Here is a 15,698-nt window from a genome sequence, read left to right as displayed (position 1 = left end):
AAAGATAAACCAACTCATAATGGCAATGCTTAAATTCCAGAAATTTTCTTCCATAACAGCCATGTTCATTATTCTTCTAGTTACACTTCTGAAGCCAGAAATCCCATAGTTTACATCAACATTCAACTGGACTTGTTACTTTCTCTGCTTATTAAAGAGAAACCCAATATATACCAGCCTATAAACAATAAGAAATAGTTGTTTTATATTAATAACATTCCACTCCTTCCAATTATTTACATGTGGGTAGGTAGGAAGATTTGAACGCACAGCAGTCAGTTTGGGTTGATTATCATGAAGAACTAAAGCAATACTTTTCAGGGCTTTGCATCAAGAGCAGCTTTGAATTTGGGCTCTCGTAGTGCACACCAATATGTTTGTAACTCCAGCAATAAAGTACTCTTCGTCCCCATGTGAACTGGAAGAGGCCATCTGGGAGGGTGCTGTACACAATATTATGTTATTTGGGGCCTTTACTTCAACTGGACCCCTTCACACTGGAGAACTGATTATAAAAAAGCAGTTTTCTCATGGTCTGGCTGTTTTTCATCATATCTAAAATCCTAGTGTGGAAGTCTAGGGCATGCAAAAGTTTCGAGCGCTAGCACTGCCATTTAGGGAGTTCTCTTATGCCATTTTTAGTGAGTCAGGTCAGAATTTTCCAGCTGTCCTCTCCACCTATTACAAATACATGAAACCCTAGCAAAGCCCTTTTCACTGGTAAACACTTTGTTTAATTATAGATACATAATATATTAGTTCAATTTCTGTTTGGTATATCAAAATAATTCCACATGAGTCTGATAACACTATATTGTAAGTTACCCTCAGAGATTGAGGCAGAGTTAAGATCAACAGGAAGTTTGATCATTTAGAGTTTAAAAGAGTCTTAGATTTCTCTCTTTTCCATCACTTCAACCGAGCTTTTATTTCTTAGTTCCACCTTTCTACGTACACCTAAAAGTATTAGTTGTTGTAATGGATGCCACACCATAGTGTACCATCCAGGTCTGGGATGCTCATTCCCCCGGCTGCTGGGAGTGCTGGTGGTTGACAGCTTTCAGCTGACCCCGCTCCATGCATTGCCCTCACCCAAAGCCATGCCCCTTCTTGGAGGCAGCCATTCCAAAAAAAGTCACAGTCTTCAATTCAGTTTTCAGAACAAAGGCAATTTCCAATCTAGAACCCATTTACTGAATGAGAGTTCAAAATTCCTGGAGAAAAAATGCCAGTAATTCCATGCCAAGTATATACAATAATGATGACCCCCCACCCTCCCTTATTCTTTCCCTAAAATGACCTACAGCCATGTACTTGGATATTTGTACAACAGAAAATGGAGAATACATCATTTCAAGGTGTGTCAGATGTGAGGTCTGAGTTGACATTGATGACCTGGAACTTAAGCATCATCATGACTTCCAAGTAATAGATGGAGTCCTGGTCCAGATCCAGCTCACGGTGTACCTGTTGGACTCATGGATGTAGCCAGTGGTCATTTCCTTGGTCCCCAAATGTCTAATTCCAATGGACCCATTTGGTAGTTGGCAGAATATATTGGTACTTTGGCCTATAAGGTAAGAACTACCATTGTGGGAACAGCCAGGAGTAAATGGACAAGTGTAACAACCAAGGCCTAAGGACATGGTGACCAGGGGCTTAGACCTCTTAACCATGGGAGTCTGGGTCACCCCTCTAGCAAGTCAGCTGACCAGCAGAGGTGATAACAGAGGAAGCGGGGAATCTAGAATGGTGGCAGACAAGGGAATGATACTCCACGGTGGCTTTGAGACCACCTGCAGTGGAAGGGCTGTAGTTTTGTTCCACTCACCTTTGTCAGTTTCCCTAGGAAAAGAGACCAAACAGAATCCTGCAAGAGCTGGACCCAGAATTTATTATATGACACACATGAATCTGAGTGGCATGAGGGCAGGTGGTAGATGCTGCAGTGTGCCACTCAGATCCCCTCTTCACATCTGAGGCCGGCATCTTCCAAACCACTGGGAATGTTACCACCTCAAGAATTGCCTCAGCTGAGGGGTGCTGCCTGGTCCAAAGTCACACACACACATGTCCTCAGCAGCCTGTTTCTAATGCCTGGTCAATGAGGGTGAGGATAAAGGCAAACCCTGTTGCCTCCGGGAAAATAATGAAGGGCATCCTAACTCTGGAGCTCCCTGAGAGATCAGGTGAGGCCTTTTTGTGAGACTGCATCAACGGTTCAACTATCTCCTTTGCTCAGTCAGTTTTACTTCCCTCTCTCTGCCAGGGGGGGTTAATCAAAGGGCATTAACTTCCTGCTTGCAGATCTCCATCTCAGAGTCTATTCCAGGGAACTCCACCTAAAGTAGTTATTAAAGCAGAAATGATGCCAGATGTAAGATGTGTGGTCATCTTATCTCATGGAAGCTTCTGTAAGTTCTCTCATTACCCCTTATGGGTGAACTTCTGCATTAAACAAGCAGCAGAAAACCCTGAATATCAGAAGTTTACTGATGCCCTTCTTTTCCTCTTCCTTATCTCAGCCACCAAAACCCGTTCATTTTTCTTTGTAATGGCTCTTGAGCTAATTATCATCATCATTATTACTATATTTAATGTACATAAATTGTTTCTTATCTAGTTTAGACTCTTCTCCCCTCCCATGTAGGTATTTCAGTTGGTTCTTCACTGATCTCTTGCCTCCTGCCTCTTTATCACTCCTAAACCATTCATTATATACAATGTTTTCTGGTTGATTTCCCCCAAATTCTACATTATAATAGTACCTCACTGCTTATAAATATGAAATAGCTCAATTATGTAGAAACTGCATTTCTTCGTGTGACATCCCACAGGCCTCTGCCTTCTGGGCCATATTGACCTTTTTCTAATCTATTTTATAAATAGTTACTGAATATTGACAAAGATAAAAATGCAAGTCTGCCTTAAAGTTACTCAGAATGATTTCAAAACTTCTGCTGCTGCCACATTCTTTCTATGTGCAACACTATGTCTTGAATAAATTCTCTCACAAATATTGATTCTTTTAAGAATATAAAATATTCAAGCAAAATGAAAAATACAGAGAATTATAAAGTAACTGGGTACTAGGTTTTAACAGTTTTCAAGCTTATTTAATTTATCTTTAGTTTTTTGATCAATAATTCGTTTGAGATGCTCCTGTATAGCTTTTTCAGATCTCATTCATTTCCAAAAATATTTTTTCATTTTTTTTCCTTTTCTCATATAAATATTTAAGGTTACACTTTTCTTTTTATATACTGTCTTAACTGCATCCTAGATGTTTTACTATGTAACAATTTCCTTGTCATTAAATTTTAAGTTTTTAAAATTATTTTGACCTATGAATTATGTTTGTACTTAAATTTCCAAATGTATGGAAGTTTTGTGGCTGTTTTTACGTTTTTATTGTTTATTTCACAGAATAGTCTCTGTTAATTTAATGTTTGCTATGTGTTATAAAATGTGGTAAATTTAGGGATATGTTTCCCGTAGATATGGAAGTAATATGTATTTATAAGTTGGGGGTTTATAGTTCTATGCATGCTTACTAAATACAGTACGTATGGTGTCATTCAATCTTTCACTTCTTTAATTCTCTTTTGGATTGATCTCTCAATTATTGAGAGAAGTATAATAACATCATTCACTGTGATTATAAATTGCTCAACTTTCTAATTTTATGAATTTGCACCTTATATTTTAAGGCTCTGTTATTGGGTCCATATGTTGTAATCAGGGAAGAAAAGTCATTTGTTTATTGTGCTTGATTTTTAACAACAAATGGCAGGCTCAGGTCTTAACACTGGCTGTTGGGAGGCAATTCTCTGTGAGTTGCTCATGTCTCTGCATCTCTTACAAGTGAGGCAGTGATTGCCCTTCGGTCTGAACTATCTTTTCAAGGATGTTTGTATAGTGATCAACAGTGGAAGATAGGTAGTATATTCCTCTGGAGCAAAGGGCAGGCATACCCATTATGAAAGACTGGGGTTCCCTAAGCTCAGGGTTCCACTCCTGTAACACAGCCCACAGGCATCCATTGGGTCCAACACCATTGCTCCTGTGAGCCTTGGCAGGGATGAGGGGACTGACGCAAACATGCTGATGCTCATGATTCTTGAGTAATAAAATCCTTTGTCTCTTTCCCAGAAGTCTTCTACAAGTATCCATGAAACTGTGGCAGGCTAATATGATAAAATCCTTTGTCTTTATCCCAGGGGTCTTCTACAAGTATCCATGAAACTGTGGCAGGCTAATATGATAAAATCCTTTGTCTTCATCCCAGGGGTCTTCTACAAGTATCCATGAAACTGTGGCAGGCTAATATGATAAAATCCTTTGTCTTTATCCCAGGGGTCTTCTACAAGTATCCATGAAACTGTGGCAGGCTAATATGTTACCTCTAAAGTAGGGTAAATCTTAGACCCTTTAGAGTTCTTCACTTCATTCTACAACTTGTCTGTATTGCTGCTTCTATTACTTCCTTCACACTCCACAGTGCCTATTATAGCAAGTTCTATTTGATTTATGTGGTAGCTGCCTAGAGAATTCTCTGAAACACAGTAACAGTTGTTTATGCTATTGCTGATAGAACATTGCAAAATGGTGTTTTATCTCCCTCCAAATGGTTTTAGTCTGGATTTTAGCCTTGAAAAAGGTTTAAAAAACTTCCTTCATTCTTTCCCAGCAAAGTCAAACTTGAGCTATAATTTGTTTTTTGATTTGAGATTTGATCTGTCTGCCTTTGCATTTCCTTCAGCATGATTTGAGTGGATTAAAGACTTTTTTAATATTTGCAAATCATTAACTAATATTATTACGTAAATAACTTGACCTAGTTATCAGTTCTGGAAATAAGATCAAAACTTAGTTATCCAGATGGTCAAGTTCCTCAGCAGCCTCTTTCAAATAGTCTGCGTTCTTCGGCATGCTCTGTCATAATTTTTCACATATTGTGTGTTGAAGCAATAAACATCATTTTATATTATTCTCTGCAAAAGTAAATGTGTCGCAAGATTAATAAATAATATGTAGCCCATGGCCAAATGGTAATGGTTTTTGCATTTTATGCTGTTTTTCATGAATTACTCCATGGTTGCCCTCTATGGTGAGAATAATTGAATGCTGGCTGTGATAATTGCTGCAGTTGGCTCAAATTATTCATACTAGGAAAAATTAATGGCCCAGATAAATCCTCAGACTTTCCTGTCTCTTAGAGTTGGTTTAGTGAATATTTACTTGTTGTAAGTATAGAAAGTTCTTAAGTAGAGATATAGTTTGAACTTTGCTTAAATTTTTAAACTGCCCGTAGCCTTTTAAAATTTTAAGATATTTTATTTACTATTAAGTAAGTACAAAAAGAGATGTATGAAATACATGTAAAGCGTAAGGAGCCAGGATTCAACAATATATGCATGCCTACCTCCAAATTTAAAAAATAAAGATCGCTACTATCACCTTTGATGTTTTTTGTGAGTGCCTCATTATTTCCACCTATTTTCCTGTCCCTTCAGATATATCCACTCGCTTGAAATTTGTGCTTATAAATCCCTGGATTTTTAAAATAGATAAACCACATATATTGGTATCTGTAAATATTTTAGTTTTCTGTTTTTAATCATTACATAAACATAAAAAATAGCCTATTTATTCTTTTATGACTTCTTTTTGCATTCTGTATTGTATCCTAAAGATTCACCCAGGTCTTTTATAATTTAGATTCCATTCATTTTCATTGTTGTTTAGCATTCCATTTATGACTATAGCACAATTCATTTATCCATTCTACAGCTGATGGACATTTGTGTTGTTTCCACACCACTCTTCTAAACAGTGTGATGCTGAACTGTCAGTCTCCTGGCACATGGGTGCCAGAGTCCAAGGCAGTAGTCTTAAAACTGGGAAATTAGTACAGGGGTAAACAAATGTTTTCCCTGAGGTATGTGCAGCACACAGTTTTAGGGGGACCAATTTCCAAACCCTTTGCTTCTATGTATACTCATTCCTAAAATTGATCTCCCTGAGAACTTACCTGAAATGCAGGTCTGACTTGCTCACTTCCCCTGTAACAGTCCTTTTCCCTCACTTCACAAAGGACATGCCTTTCACTATTGGCCTTACTACAATGCTTTATTCAGGGGTATAATAACCTCTTACTACAATGCTTTATTCAGGGGTATGATAACTTCTAGGGTACCAAACAACAGGACTGTTTGAACTATTGCTCTAGGATAGTGTTGAGAAAGCTCATTATTTGAACGTCTGCCTTTACGAGTGAAATTGTGTACCCCCCAAATCCATAGGTTGAAGTCCTCATGCCCTGTACCTCAGCATAAGTAGCTCAGATATTGATTACAATTTGGTTTTGTAATAGGCAAATTTTCTGTATTCCCATCTACTTATTGATACTAATACATTTTCTCAGAGCTTACATCTATAGAGACAAAACATAGGAAATTATGCTTAATCCTCTAATTCTAGCAAAAACAATACCTATAAATTAATTCACGACTTTAAAAGAATCATTTCACTTGTAGATCAAAACCACAATGAGATACCACCTCACACCCATCAGAATGGCCATCTTCAAAAAGAACACAAATAACGAATGTTGGTGAGGATGCGGTAACCTTTGTGCACTGTTGGTGGGAATGTAAATTGGTGTATCCACTGTGGAAAACAGTATGGAAGTTTCTCAAAAATCTTAAAACTACCATATGACCTAGTAGTTCCACTTCTGGGTAGATATCCAAACAAAACAAGAACATTGATTCAAAAAGATACAAGGTACATGCACCCCAATGTTCATAGCAGCACTATTTACAATAGCCAAGACATGAAAGCAACCTAAGTGTCCATCAACAGATGAATGGATAAGAAAGATGTAATATATATATCTAGAAAACCAACAATAGGGAATGATTAGGCTAATTATGGTAACTCAACTAGATGGAATATTACTTAGTCACCAAAAATGGTCATTATACAATGATCATTCATTCTAACAAGGAAAATGTTTATAATAAAAGACTGAGCACAAAAACAATAAAAATTCCAAGTTCAAGGTGAAAAAAAAGAATTATTTCACTGAGACAGATTATGTTTTGCTTATTAGTATTTAGATAATTCAAAAATATATTTAATGTTGCTTTGATTATTGTGTACTATTATTTATAAGGTTAACTCAATAAAAAATTAACAAAGACATGATCATAGGAAATTTTTAAAATTGTCATTTAAATTTACAATCTTGTTTTTACTAGGAGAACAAATATTAATAAAAGACTTTCAAGTCTAAAATATATGAAGGTAAAATTCAGTTTAAAAAGTAGACTTTAAGAAGATACAGGAAAAAAGAAAAAGTAACACTGAAAAATTTTACTCTGTTGAAGTACCTAATTTAGCGTTTTCTAAGTAGTTGTTGGTGAGTTTTAAATTACCCTGCTATTTACATTCCATTGGAAACATTTAACGAGGTGATGTAATCGTTTCATTTAAAAAGATCATATTCACCACATACTGAACAGATATTATTTTCAACTTTTTAAACTTAGGCTGAAAATTTTGGATGGCAATTTAAAAAATATGGCAGAAGGTGTACTTTTACAAAATTCTCTTAGATGTGCAACAAGCAAAAAAGTTTGAAGAACACTGGTCTAATTTCATAAAATATGCTTCACAAAATAATGCCAGGCTGCATAGATACACATATCGGCAAGTTGGAATAATTTTTTTTTTCCTGTACCCTCACCAGGATTTGGAATTTTCAGATTTTAACACCCGCCCCCCCTCCTTTTCTTAAACCCCTATGGATGTGCATACACTGGTTTCTCATTGTGCTTTTAATTTGGATTTCCCTGGTTAATAATTAGACAGCATCTTTTCATATGTTTATCACCATATGGGTTTCCTTTTCTGTAGAGTGCCTATTCAAGCTTTTGCCCATTTTTTTTCCTTTGAGTAGTTTGTGTTTTTCTAATTGCTTTGAAATAATTCTTAACATATTCTGGTTACTAACTCTTTTTCAGTTATATGTATAGAAGATACTTTCAGTTCATGAGTTGTATTTTTATTCTTTATAGTGTTATGTGATAGACAAAAAGTTTGAGTGATTTCTTTGCATCTTAAGAATTTTTTCTACTTCAAAATCATAAAAATTATATTGTCAGCTAAAACTTTCCCTTTCACATTTAATTCTTTAATCAATCTGGAATTGTATGCATTCAATTTCATTTTTTTTTCATGTAGATAATTATTATAGCTCCAATTATTGGAAAACACCATCATTTATTTATTTTTTATATATTTTTTTTTGGCTGCGTTGGGTCTTCGTTGCTGTGTGGGCTTTCTCTAGTTGTGGCGAGCAGGAGCTACTCTTCTTTGTGGTGCACAGATTTCTCATTGCGGTGGCTTCTCTTGCTGCGGAGCACGAACTCTAGGCGCACGGGCTTCAGTAGTTGTGGCACGTGGGCTCAGTAGTTGTGGCTTGCGGGCTCTAGAGCGCAGACTCAGTAGTCGTGGCGCATGGGCTTAGTTGCTCTGCAGCATGTGGGATCTTCCTGGACCAGGGATGGAACCCGTGTCCCCTGCATTGGCAGGTGAATTCTTAACCACTGCACCACCAGGGAAGTCCCCGCCATCATTTATTTGCTCATTGCTCTAAAGTGCCAACTCTGCTATAAATCAACTTTCCGTTTACACATGTATAGGCCTGTGTCTGGGCTCTCTATTGTTTTATAGAATAACTTGTCACTCCCTGTGTAGCAGAAACTATGTTTTCAGTTCATCAAGCCCATTTACTTCTGGGCACACCGTGCTACCATATTTCCCAGCCCCTCTTACAATTGAATGCAGCCATGTGACTGAGTTCTACAGGGGATGTAGACAGAAGTTATGTACATCACTTCCACAACTAGCCCCCAAGTTTCCCACGAGATCCTTCATAGTCTCTCTCATCTCTTGTCTGTGGCAGGTGTGGAGGACCCAATGGAGTATTGTGAGTCTATAATCAATGGCAGAGTCTAGGCAGGAGTCCGGGGTTCTGAAAATCTGCATGATTCTCTTCCCAGCTCGTCACCGTGTATCTCTCCCTCCTCATCTGCCGCCGATGTGCCTTGGACTTTTGTTTTTATTCTCACTTGTTTAAACCGATATAGATAATTGAGACCTGAGTGCAATAGACTTAAGATTTTTATACTTGGACATCCTTCCACTATGCACGTGGGAAAACTGTGAATAGTGCGACATGATGCTGACTCCATGAGGATATAGATTACATCACTGGCAAAATAGAATCAGGATATTGAATCCATTTCCATGAAATTATACTATCTTTCTAATAATAAGAGGCAAATAAGACATCTGATCTTTCAGGAGGCCATCACACACTCTAGCTAACAGTTTATTCCCCATTGAGATAGATAAGGGAGAGATCACACCTTTTTTTGAAGGTACATGAGAAAGTAACTAGGTCAACTACAAAAGATAGGTGTGAAGGTGCCAGGATTGAAATGCATGTTTTTTAAATATTTGGAAACGTTTTTAATTCTAAGCACAGGTCTGCTCCAATGAATGGTAAATACTGTCAATAGTTGCCTACTTTTTTTCTACCTGGAAAGAAATCACATTAAGAATTTTTTCTTTGAATTTAAGGGCAAATGTTTGACATCATTTTTACGGTCCTTTGGTGATGTGGGTAAGATGTCTGTGTTGCCTTCATGCATTTGGAGAAAGCGTACTGAGCGCAGCTCCTGGAGTTGGCTCTGTTTTATACTCCCGCTCTCCTGCATAACTTGGTGACTTTGGGCAAGTTACTTAACCTCTCTGCGTCTGGTCATTTATCCATAAAATGGAGATGACAGTGGTCTCATTTCATAGGGCTGTTATGAGGAGTAAATGAGATGGTTTATGTAAAGCACCTAGAACAGTGCCTAGACGTAGCAAGTCTTATTAAATGTGGGTTAGGTAGTGTGAGAAATCTGAGCTAATGACAAATTCGAGGACACAGAAAAGATAGGTGGACAAGGTTAAAAATTCAAATTGATGAATAATTGTGGAATTATAAAGATATGTTGCTCTAATAGAATATTCTGGTAAAAATTAAAATGTATACTGATCTGATGTATTTGCATTTGGCCATTAGGAAAACTACAGAAAAAGCCTTTACACAATGAGTATTTTTTTCAAAGGCAGTTGCCAAAGGAGCTCAAATTATTGTCTTCCAGTGAAAAATATTATCGTATTTGAAAAATTATGAAGCAAATGACTCTTTATTGATACATAAGCACATGCAATATACAATTGGGATATTATAATGAAGGGTACAAATAGCCTTTGTCAGAAAGGAGATAAATAATTGTTCTGTCATCTTCCCTCAAATATTGTCAAATATATTTTAGGGTGATCATTGCATAAACTCAGAAAAGACAAAGAGGACAAGAGAATTAAAAATATATGATGCTTTATTGTCAAAAATAGACAAACTTTAATTTCCCTTAACAGGAATATTAACTTAAGAGTCTCTATAAGTCACCACTATTTTGTGAGTGTAAAAGACAAGAGAGTCAAAGACAACTGTTAGTGGAAAAAGGACAACAGTTCTACATCCATGCCAGAGACTCCTCGCCCACACAATTACAGTGACCTTCAGAGCCCTGGACAATAATAGACATGCAAAACAACTCGACTTATCCTGGCCCAGTCCTGTAAGATTGGCTTTGTGGTATCTTTCCAAGCATTTGAAGAGTTCAATTTGTTAGAACACTTGCTGATTTGAATAGTGAAATTTTAGGTCATTTATGGGAACAGGATCACACCTGCTTTTGAATTACACCAGGATGAAGCCATGGTCCCTACAACCCTGGCCTCAGGTATGTAAGGTGGTGCTAAGGAGACCTGAATAAGCTCCTTATCCATGACCTACAGCAAGGATGTGAAGGTCTTCCTGGATGAACATGATAATGTGTAGGTTATGTTCTCTCATTAACATAAAAAAAAAAAGATCTAGCTAGTTGGAACAAGAGAAAAATAAGGCCTTTATTGTTCCCTAGGGACAGGTATCCAAGGATGAAGAAAGCTGGGTGTGTGCACTGGTTATCTAGATCATGACTTTCATTCTCTAGTCTGTACTATAAACCAGATACCCATGGTCAAAGGAGACTTTGTAAATAGACCCATCTTAATAATTAAAAGTGGTAGTGTGCAGCTATCTCCTTTGAAGATTCAGGTTAAGGCGAGTTCCTTTAGTTTTCAGGAGAGGCCAAGGATGAGATAACACTGACAGGATGTGATGGTTCTTCTGAGATCAAGCATATGTAAAAGCAAAAAGACGCTAGATTATCAAGTGAATGAGAAAGGAACCGGAACTCACTTCCCGTCCTTATACACATTCACCATCCACTCAATGGAAAAGTAATCAACTTCATGCAAACAAATCAGCATTTTCCATTTTTCTAGCTTAAAGATAAAATTCAATACTTAAGAACTAGAAAAACTGAGCTTATATTGTACCATAAAGTTATTTAAAACAATACTGTGGTTACTGAAATGGTAGCTCAAGCTTTTGCCACCTCTTTGAAACAGAAGAGCGGAGAGGATGCAGAGAGAGAAGTACGTAACTCTGTTCTTACTGTGACGTTCCTTATTCACATTTGCGTGGGGTTAAGTTTGAATTAAGCTCACCTACTTAATTCTATCCCCCTGTATAAGAACATGTGAGTAGGGGCAGTAAATAGGTGGTATGAGCTTTTGCAAGTTTTGATGGGCTAAGCATCATTCAGTTAAGATTCTGTGATTGAAAGGATCACTCTGAAAACTTACAGAAAAAAAGCCACTTGAAAATCAGACTAGGCAAAGTGGGTTTATACAGTCTATTAGCAAGACTACTGGAAAACTTGTGGAGTCAAATAAAAAACTAAAGTGGATTGCTTCTTTTTTTCTCCTTATTCCATTCCATTCCATTTTGTAGAAACTGTGATAAATGTAGACAAGGTACTCTCTTGTAGGTCATTTTTCAAAAGTCCCCAGATAAGCCCTTGAGTTGGGGTGGCCGTGAATATGAAATAGGAAGAAGATGAACTCAGTTTGGGGTTTCCTACCAAGAGCAGGCAGGGCAAACTACAATGACTTTAATGGAGCGCTGCGAAGTTTTATTACCCAGCCAGAAAAAGGACCCTTTCCAGTGCTTCCCTTTCAGCACTCTTCAATGACTGTTGTACCAATCAAGGAGTAAAGCTTTTTCTTAACAAGTCGGAATCCTGAGCTCAGGATCAGAGTTCGTCTGAGGCCAGAAGAGAAGCGACCTCGACTAAAGAAAAAATCCCTGAAGCTCGTCCATGAGCAGTTCTCCTGCTTAAACACCAGGGTAAGCTCAAAGGTGGGCACCACGCTAGAATCGCACACAATCCTATCCAGCTTTTTACATACATTTTCAATTTCCAAGTTCACGTGCATAACGCAGCCCCGCAGGCCACAGGGCTCCGTGGAGGAAAGCCGCAGGACGTCTTGAGCAATCCTCTGGGTCAGTTTCTCAGGAACAAGGACTTTCGAGCAACCGAGTTTGGTGTGCTTTGATTTGGACAGACAGTTCTCCAGCATTTTAACCAAGCTCTGGCAAGTCGTCTCCTCAAATATCACCTCGTTGAGGTTCGGCTCAGGAACAACATAATCCCAGTAGTCAAAATCTGTGGAAAATGGAAGTTTAAGATTTAAAAAAAAGAATAATCCAGGAGCAGAAAAAACATACCGAAATACAGCAACATTGTTTGTTTCTATCTGTTACAGCTACTTGTTCTAATATTTGTTTGGAAGTCAGCTGATCTCTCTCTGCTCTTAACTCGCTGGGTAATAAAGCAAATCATTTAACTTGAGACTGAAAGTTCACCTATGAAATAAAGGTTTTGATAAATAAGGTGGGTAGGCTATAACCATTTTTTAATAAATTTATATGTGTACACACACACACAATCTGACTACACATCACAAATCTATTTATGGTTATCTTAGAATACTAGTGATTTTCTTTTCTTTCTTGCTCCCTGATTTGCTTATGGGGGTTTTCTAATTTTCTTTCACAGAGACTATGCATTAGTTCTGGAATAAAAATGTTAATAATTTTTTTTGACTAAGGCTTATTACCTTCTAACTCTAAGAATACATTCATTTATTATCGTAAAAAACAGATTTTTTGCTATTGTCCTTTAGTGATGAACTTAAAATGAACTTTGATGAACTATACTAAACATCAATTAAATTTGTGTTTTCTTTGTAAGTCTTTACTGGAATGACCTGTAGATCCCAATTTTAGCTTCAACCTCTTCGATTAAAAATTGCTCAAAGAGAAGACCTCTGAGGTTCACATGGATATTTATAACTGGCTGGGTAGTTTTTTGTAGCCAAACAAAACAAAATAGTCCTAGGAAAACAAAATTAGATTTGCTCAAAGGAAAGGAGATAGCTCTGCATTTGGTCACCTACGTTCCAAATTAATCCTACCACTTGGCAGGATGCCTCACCACACACAGCCAACTGAGCAAGCACAGGCAGATGCCCTGTGGGCTCCCCACCCTAAGCCTACTGCACTTCATTGGCTACTGCATTTTCCTCTCTCCACATCACGCATAAACTTAGATCATTGCTTTTTTTTAAAACTAATTGAAACAAATGCACTCCAAATTATAAGGCTCCATATTTTATCTATGTTGAAAACAGAGAATTTTAGAGCTTTGGCCTATAAAATTAGATCATCAACCACTTTGCCTTCTAAATGAGGAAGGCCCAAAGATCTTAAGCAATTGGTGCCCACAGCTCCTTAGTGGCAGAGCAGTGTATTACTTTAGAAACTCCTGTTGAAAATTGCAAATGACAATATGTCCAGCATCACTGCTGTTTTAAAGTTTCCTTTTGGCCTTAAAAAATGAAATAATGGGTATATCCACAAATAGAATACTACTCAGTAACAAAAAGGAACACATACTGATAGAAGCAACAGCATGGATCTCAAAATCATTAGGCTGTGGGAAAGGAACCAGATACAAGAGAGTACGTATTACATGCTCCATCAGCATGCAACCCTAGAGGTGAAAGTAATCTATAGCGACAAAAAGCAGATCAGTGTTTCCCTGGGGACGGGAGAGGTAGAGTGGGGAATTGATGGCAAAGGGGTACATGGGACTTTGGGGGCAGAAGGTGATGGTAGTGGTTACACAGGTGAATATATTTGTTAAAACACACATAATTGTACACTTAAAATTCACCATAACTTCACAACCATGTAGGGTAGGGACCTGTACAGTTTTTAATCCCGAAGAGTCTATTAGCCGCAGACTAGATGGATGCAGCCCTTGGGATTTTATCTTTTGCTTCTTTTGTTTCTCACCATCATGGACAGAAGATGCTAAAAGTTTGGAAAGGAGTCTCTCTCAGATGGATTTTGTGGCACCTCCAACATTCAAGGAGCGGGTCGACCCTGCACGCCCGCCCATCCCATCTATCCAGGGGCTGCGACCTTTGGAGGGAAGAGAGGTAGGCGGTTGGGAAACTCACCATTTAGTAGGTTCCCCGGGTGGAAGCCACGGTCCAGCAACTCCGAAATGCTAGCCGGGTTCTTACTGCTCAAACTGCCCGTTGCAACCATGGTCAACGGCTCTGTTTCCCTCGCGGGGCGGAACGGCCTTTCCGGGGCGCTAGAAAAAGGAGGCAAGAAGGACAGATTTGCAAAAGCAAGGAAGACGTGCAGAGGCTCCTAAAATGCCCAGAGTCCCCGGAGCGAACAAGCCGAAGCATTCCTTTTCCAAAGGGGAGGAACCGGCCTCTGCAACTCAGGTTCACAAAACTCTGGGAGCGGAGACGCCAACAGTCACAACCTGAAACTAATTCAAAGTTAGCAAAACTTGGAGCCGGCTTGCCCCGCGGAGCTCACCCCCGCGCCCGGAGCACCGGAGCCCCCAGGCCCCGCGCCTCCCACCCAGCCTCACTTGCTGGGAGTTCGCCGGGGCCGACGCGCTCGCTGGCCAAAAAGCTGCGGGTAAACCGAGGCAGGCACCGTCTTCAGGAGGCCCCTCCCTCGGGGGCTTAGGGACCTGCGGACCCAAGCGGCAATCGGCACCCCGCTCGCCCCCAGCCCACCCCGCCCCAGCTCCACTAAGCTGCCTCGCCTCTGGGGCGGCGGGCGTTTTATAGGCCCAGCCTCCTCACCCTGCCCCGGCCCGCCCACCTGCGCCGCCCCGCCCCGGCCCCGGGCCCCGCCTCTCCAGGGTCCGGTTGCATCGCAATCCCGATACTTCCAGCAGCCCTAGGCTAGCCGCTGGGAGTTGGGGCTAAGTTTGCGGTAGGGTTGACACGTGCTGTTTCCTGGGTGGGCCGCGGGTCCCCGTGAGTGCAATTCCGGGTGCACGACTCGCCCAAAACTGACCGCTCCCCTCCGCCACCAACCAGGATTCTTTGGTGCGACCCCTCCCCTAGCGTGCGCGCACACACTCACACGCCTGATGCCCTTGTTGACTTTCTGTCCCGGGCAGCGGGAAGCTTTCGGCCTTTTGTCTGTTACCGTGACCTGAGGCTTTGCTCTGTCAGACTGACCACTTTGCTTAAATCTGTGTAGATGTTCAATGGGCATCATTTCTGCGCTTAGTTCTGGCCTCTCACCGAGTCAACTCTACTCCGCGTCCCGTCCCAGGGTCTTTGTATCCTCCTCTCCC

The 15,698-nt window shown here is 39.6% G+C and overlaps 1 protein-coding gene across 4 annotated transcripts; it reads right to left on the bottom strand.

Annotated features, from left to right (window-relative positions):
• Window positions 1–10,445: 10,445 nt before the first annotated feature.
• On the bottom strand, window positions 10,446–15,114 carry DDIT4L (DNA damage inducible transcript 4 like). 4 transcript variants are annotated; one of them, XM_061191679.1, is made up of 3 exons: window positions 14,976–15,114; window positions 14,545–14,864; window positions 10,446–12,683 (listed from the first exon to the last, which is right to left on the bottom strand). In XM_061191679.1, the coding sequence occupies exons 2-3, from the start codon at window positions 14,633–14,635 to the stop codon at window positions 12,193–12,195; spliced, it is 582 nt and encodes a 193-aa protein (XP_061047662.1). In that variant the 5' UTR covers window positions 14,636–14,864; window positions 14,976–15,114; the 3' UTR covers window positions 10,446–12,192. The 4 variants fall into 4 exon arrangements, with proteins under 4 accessions (XP_061047662.1, XP_061047659.1, XP_061047660.1 ...); XM_061191676.1 differs by having other exon boundaries at window positions 14,545–14,684; XM_061191677.1 differs by having other exon boundaries at window positions 14,545–14,684; window positions 14,980–15,114.
• Window positions 15,115–15,698: the final 584 nt, after the last annotated feature.

The sequence above is a fragment of the Eubalaena glacialis genome, chromosome 5 (genome assembly GCF_028564815.1).
Source record: "Eubalaena glacialis isolate mEubGla1 chromosome 5, mEubGla1.1.hap2.+ XY, whole genome shotgun sequence".
Classification (NCBI taxonomy): Eukaryota; Metazoa; Chordata; class Mammalia; order Artiodactyla; family Balaenidae; genus Eubalaena; species Eubalaena glacialis.
The sequence above is the reverse complement of the archived record's forward strand: the minus strand, read 5'-3'. Positions and strand labels throughout refer to the sequence as shown.

Bases quoted from the DNA above. Each gene is read 5' to 3' on its own strand.
- DDIT4L (XM_061191679.1), bottom strand. From the start codon at position 14,635: ATGGTTGCAACGGGCAGTTTGAGCAGTAAGAACCCGGCTAGCATTTCG. The intron at 12,684-14,544 runs GTGAGTTTCCCA...CATTTTCCACAG, and splicing joins CCCGGGGAACCTACTAAATG to ATTTTGACTACTGGGATTAT.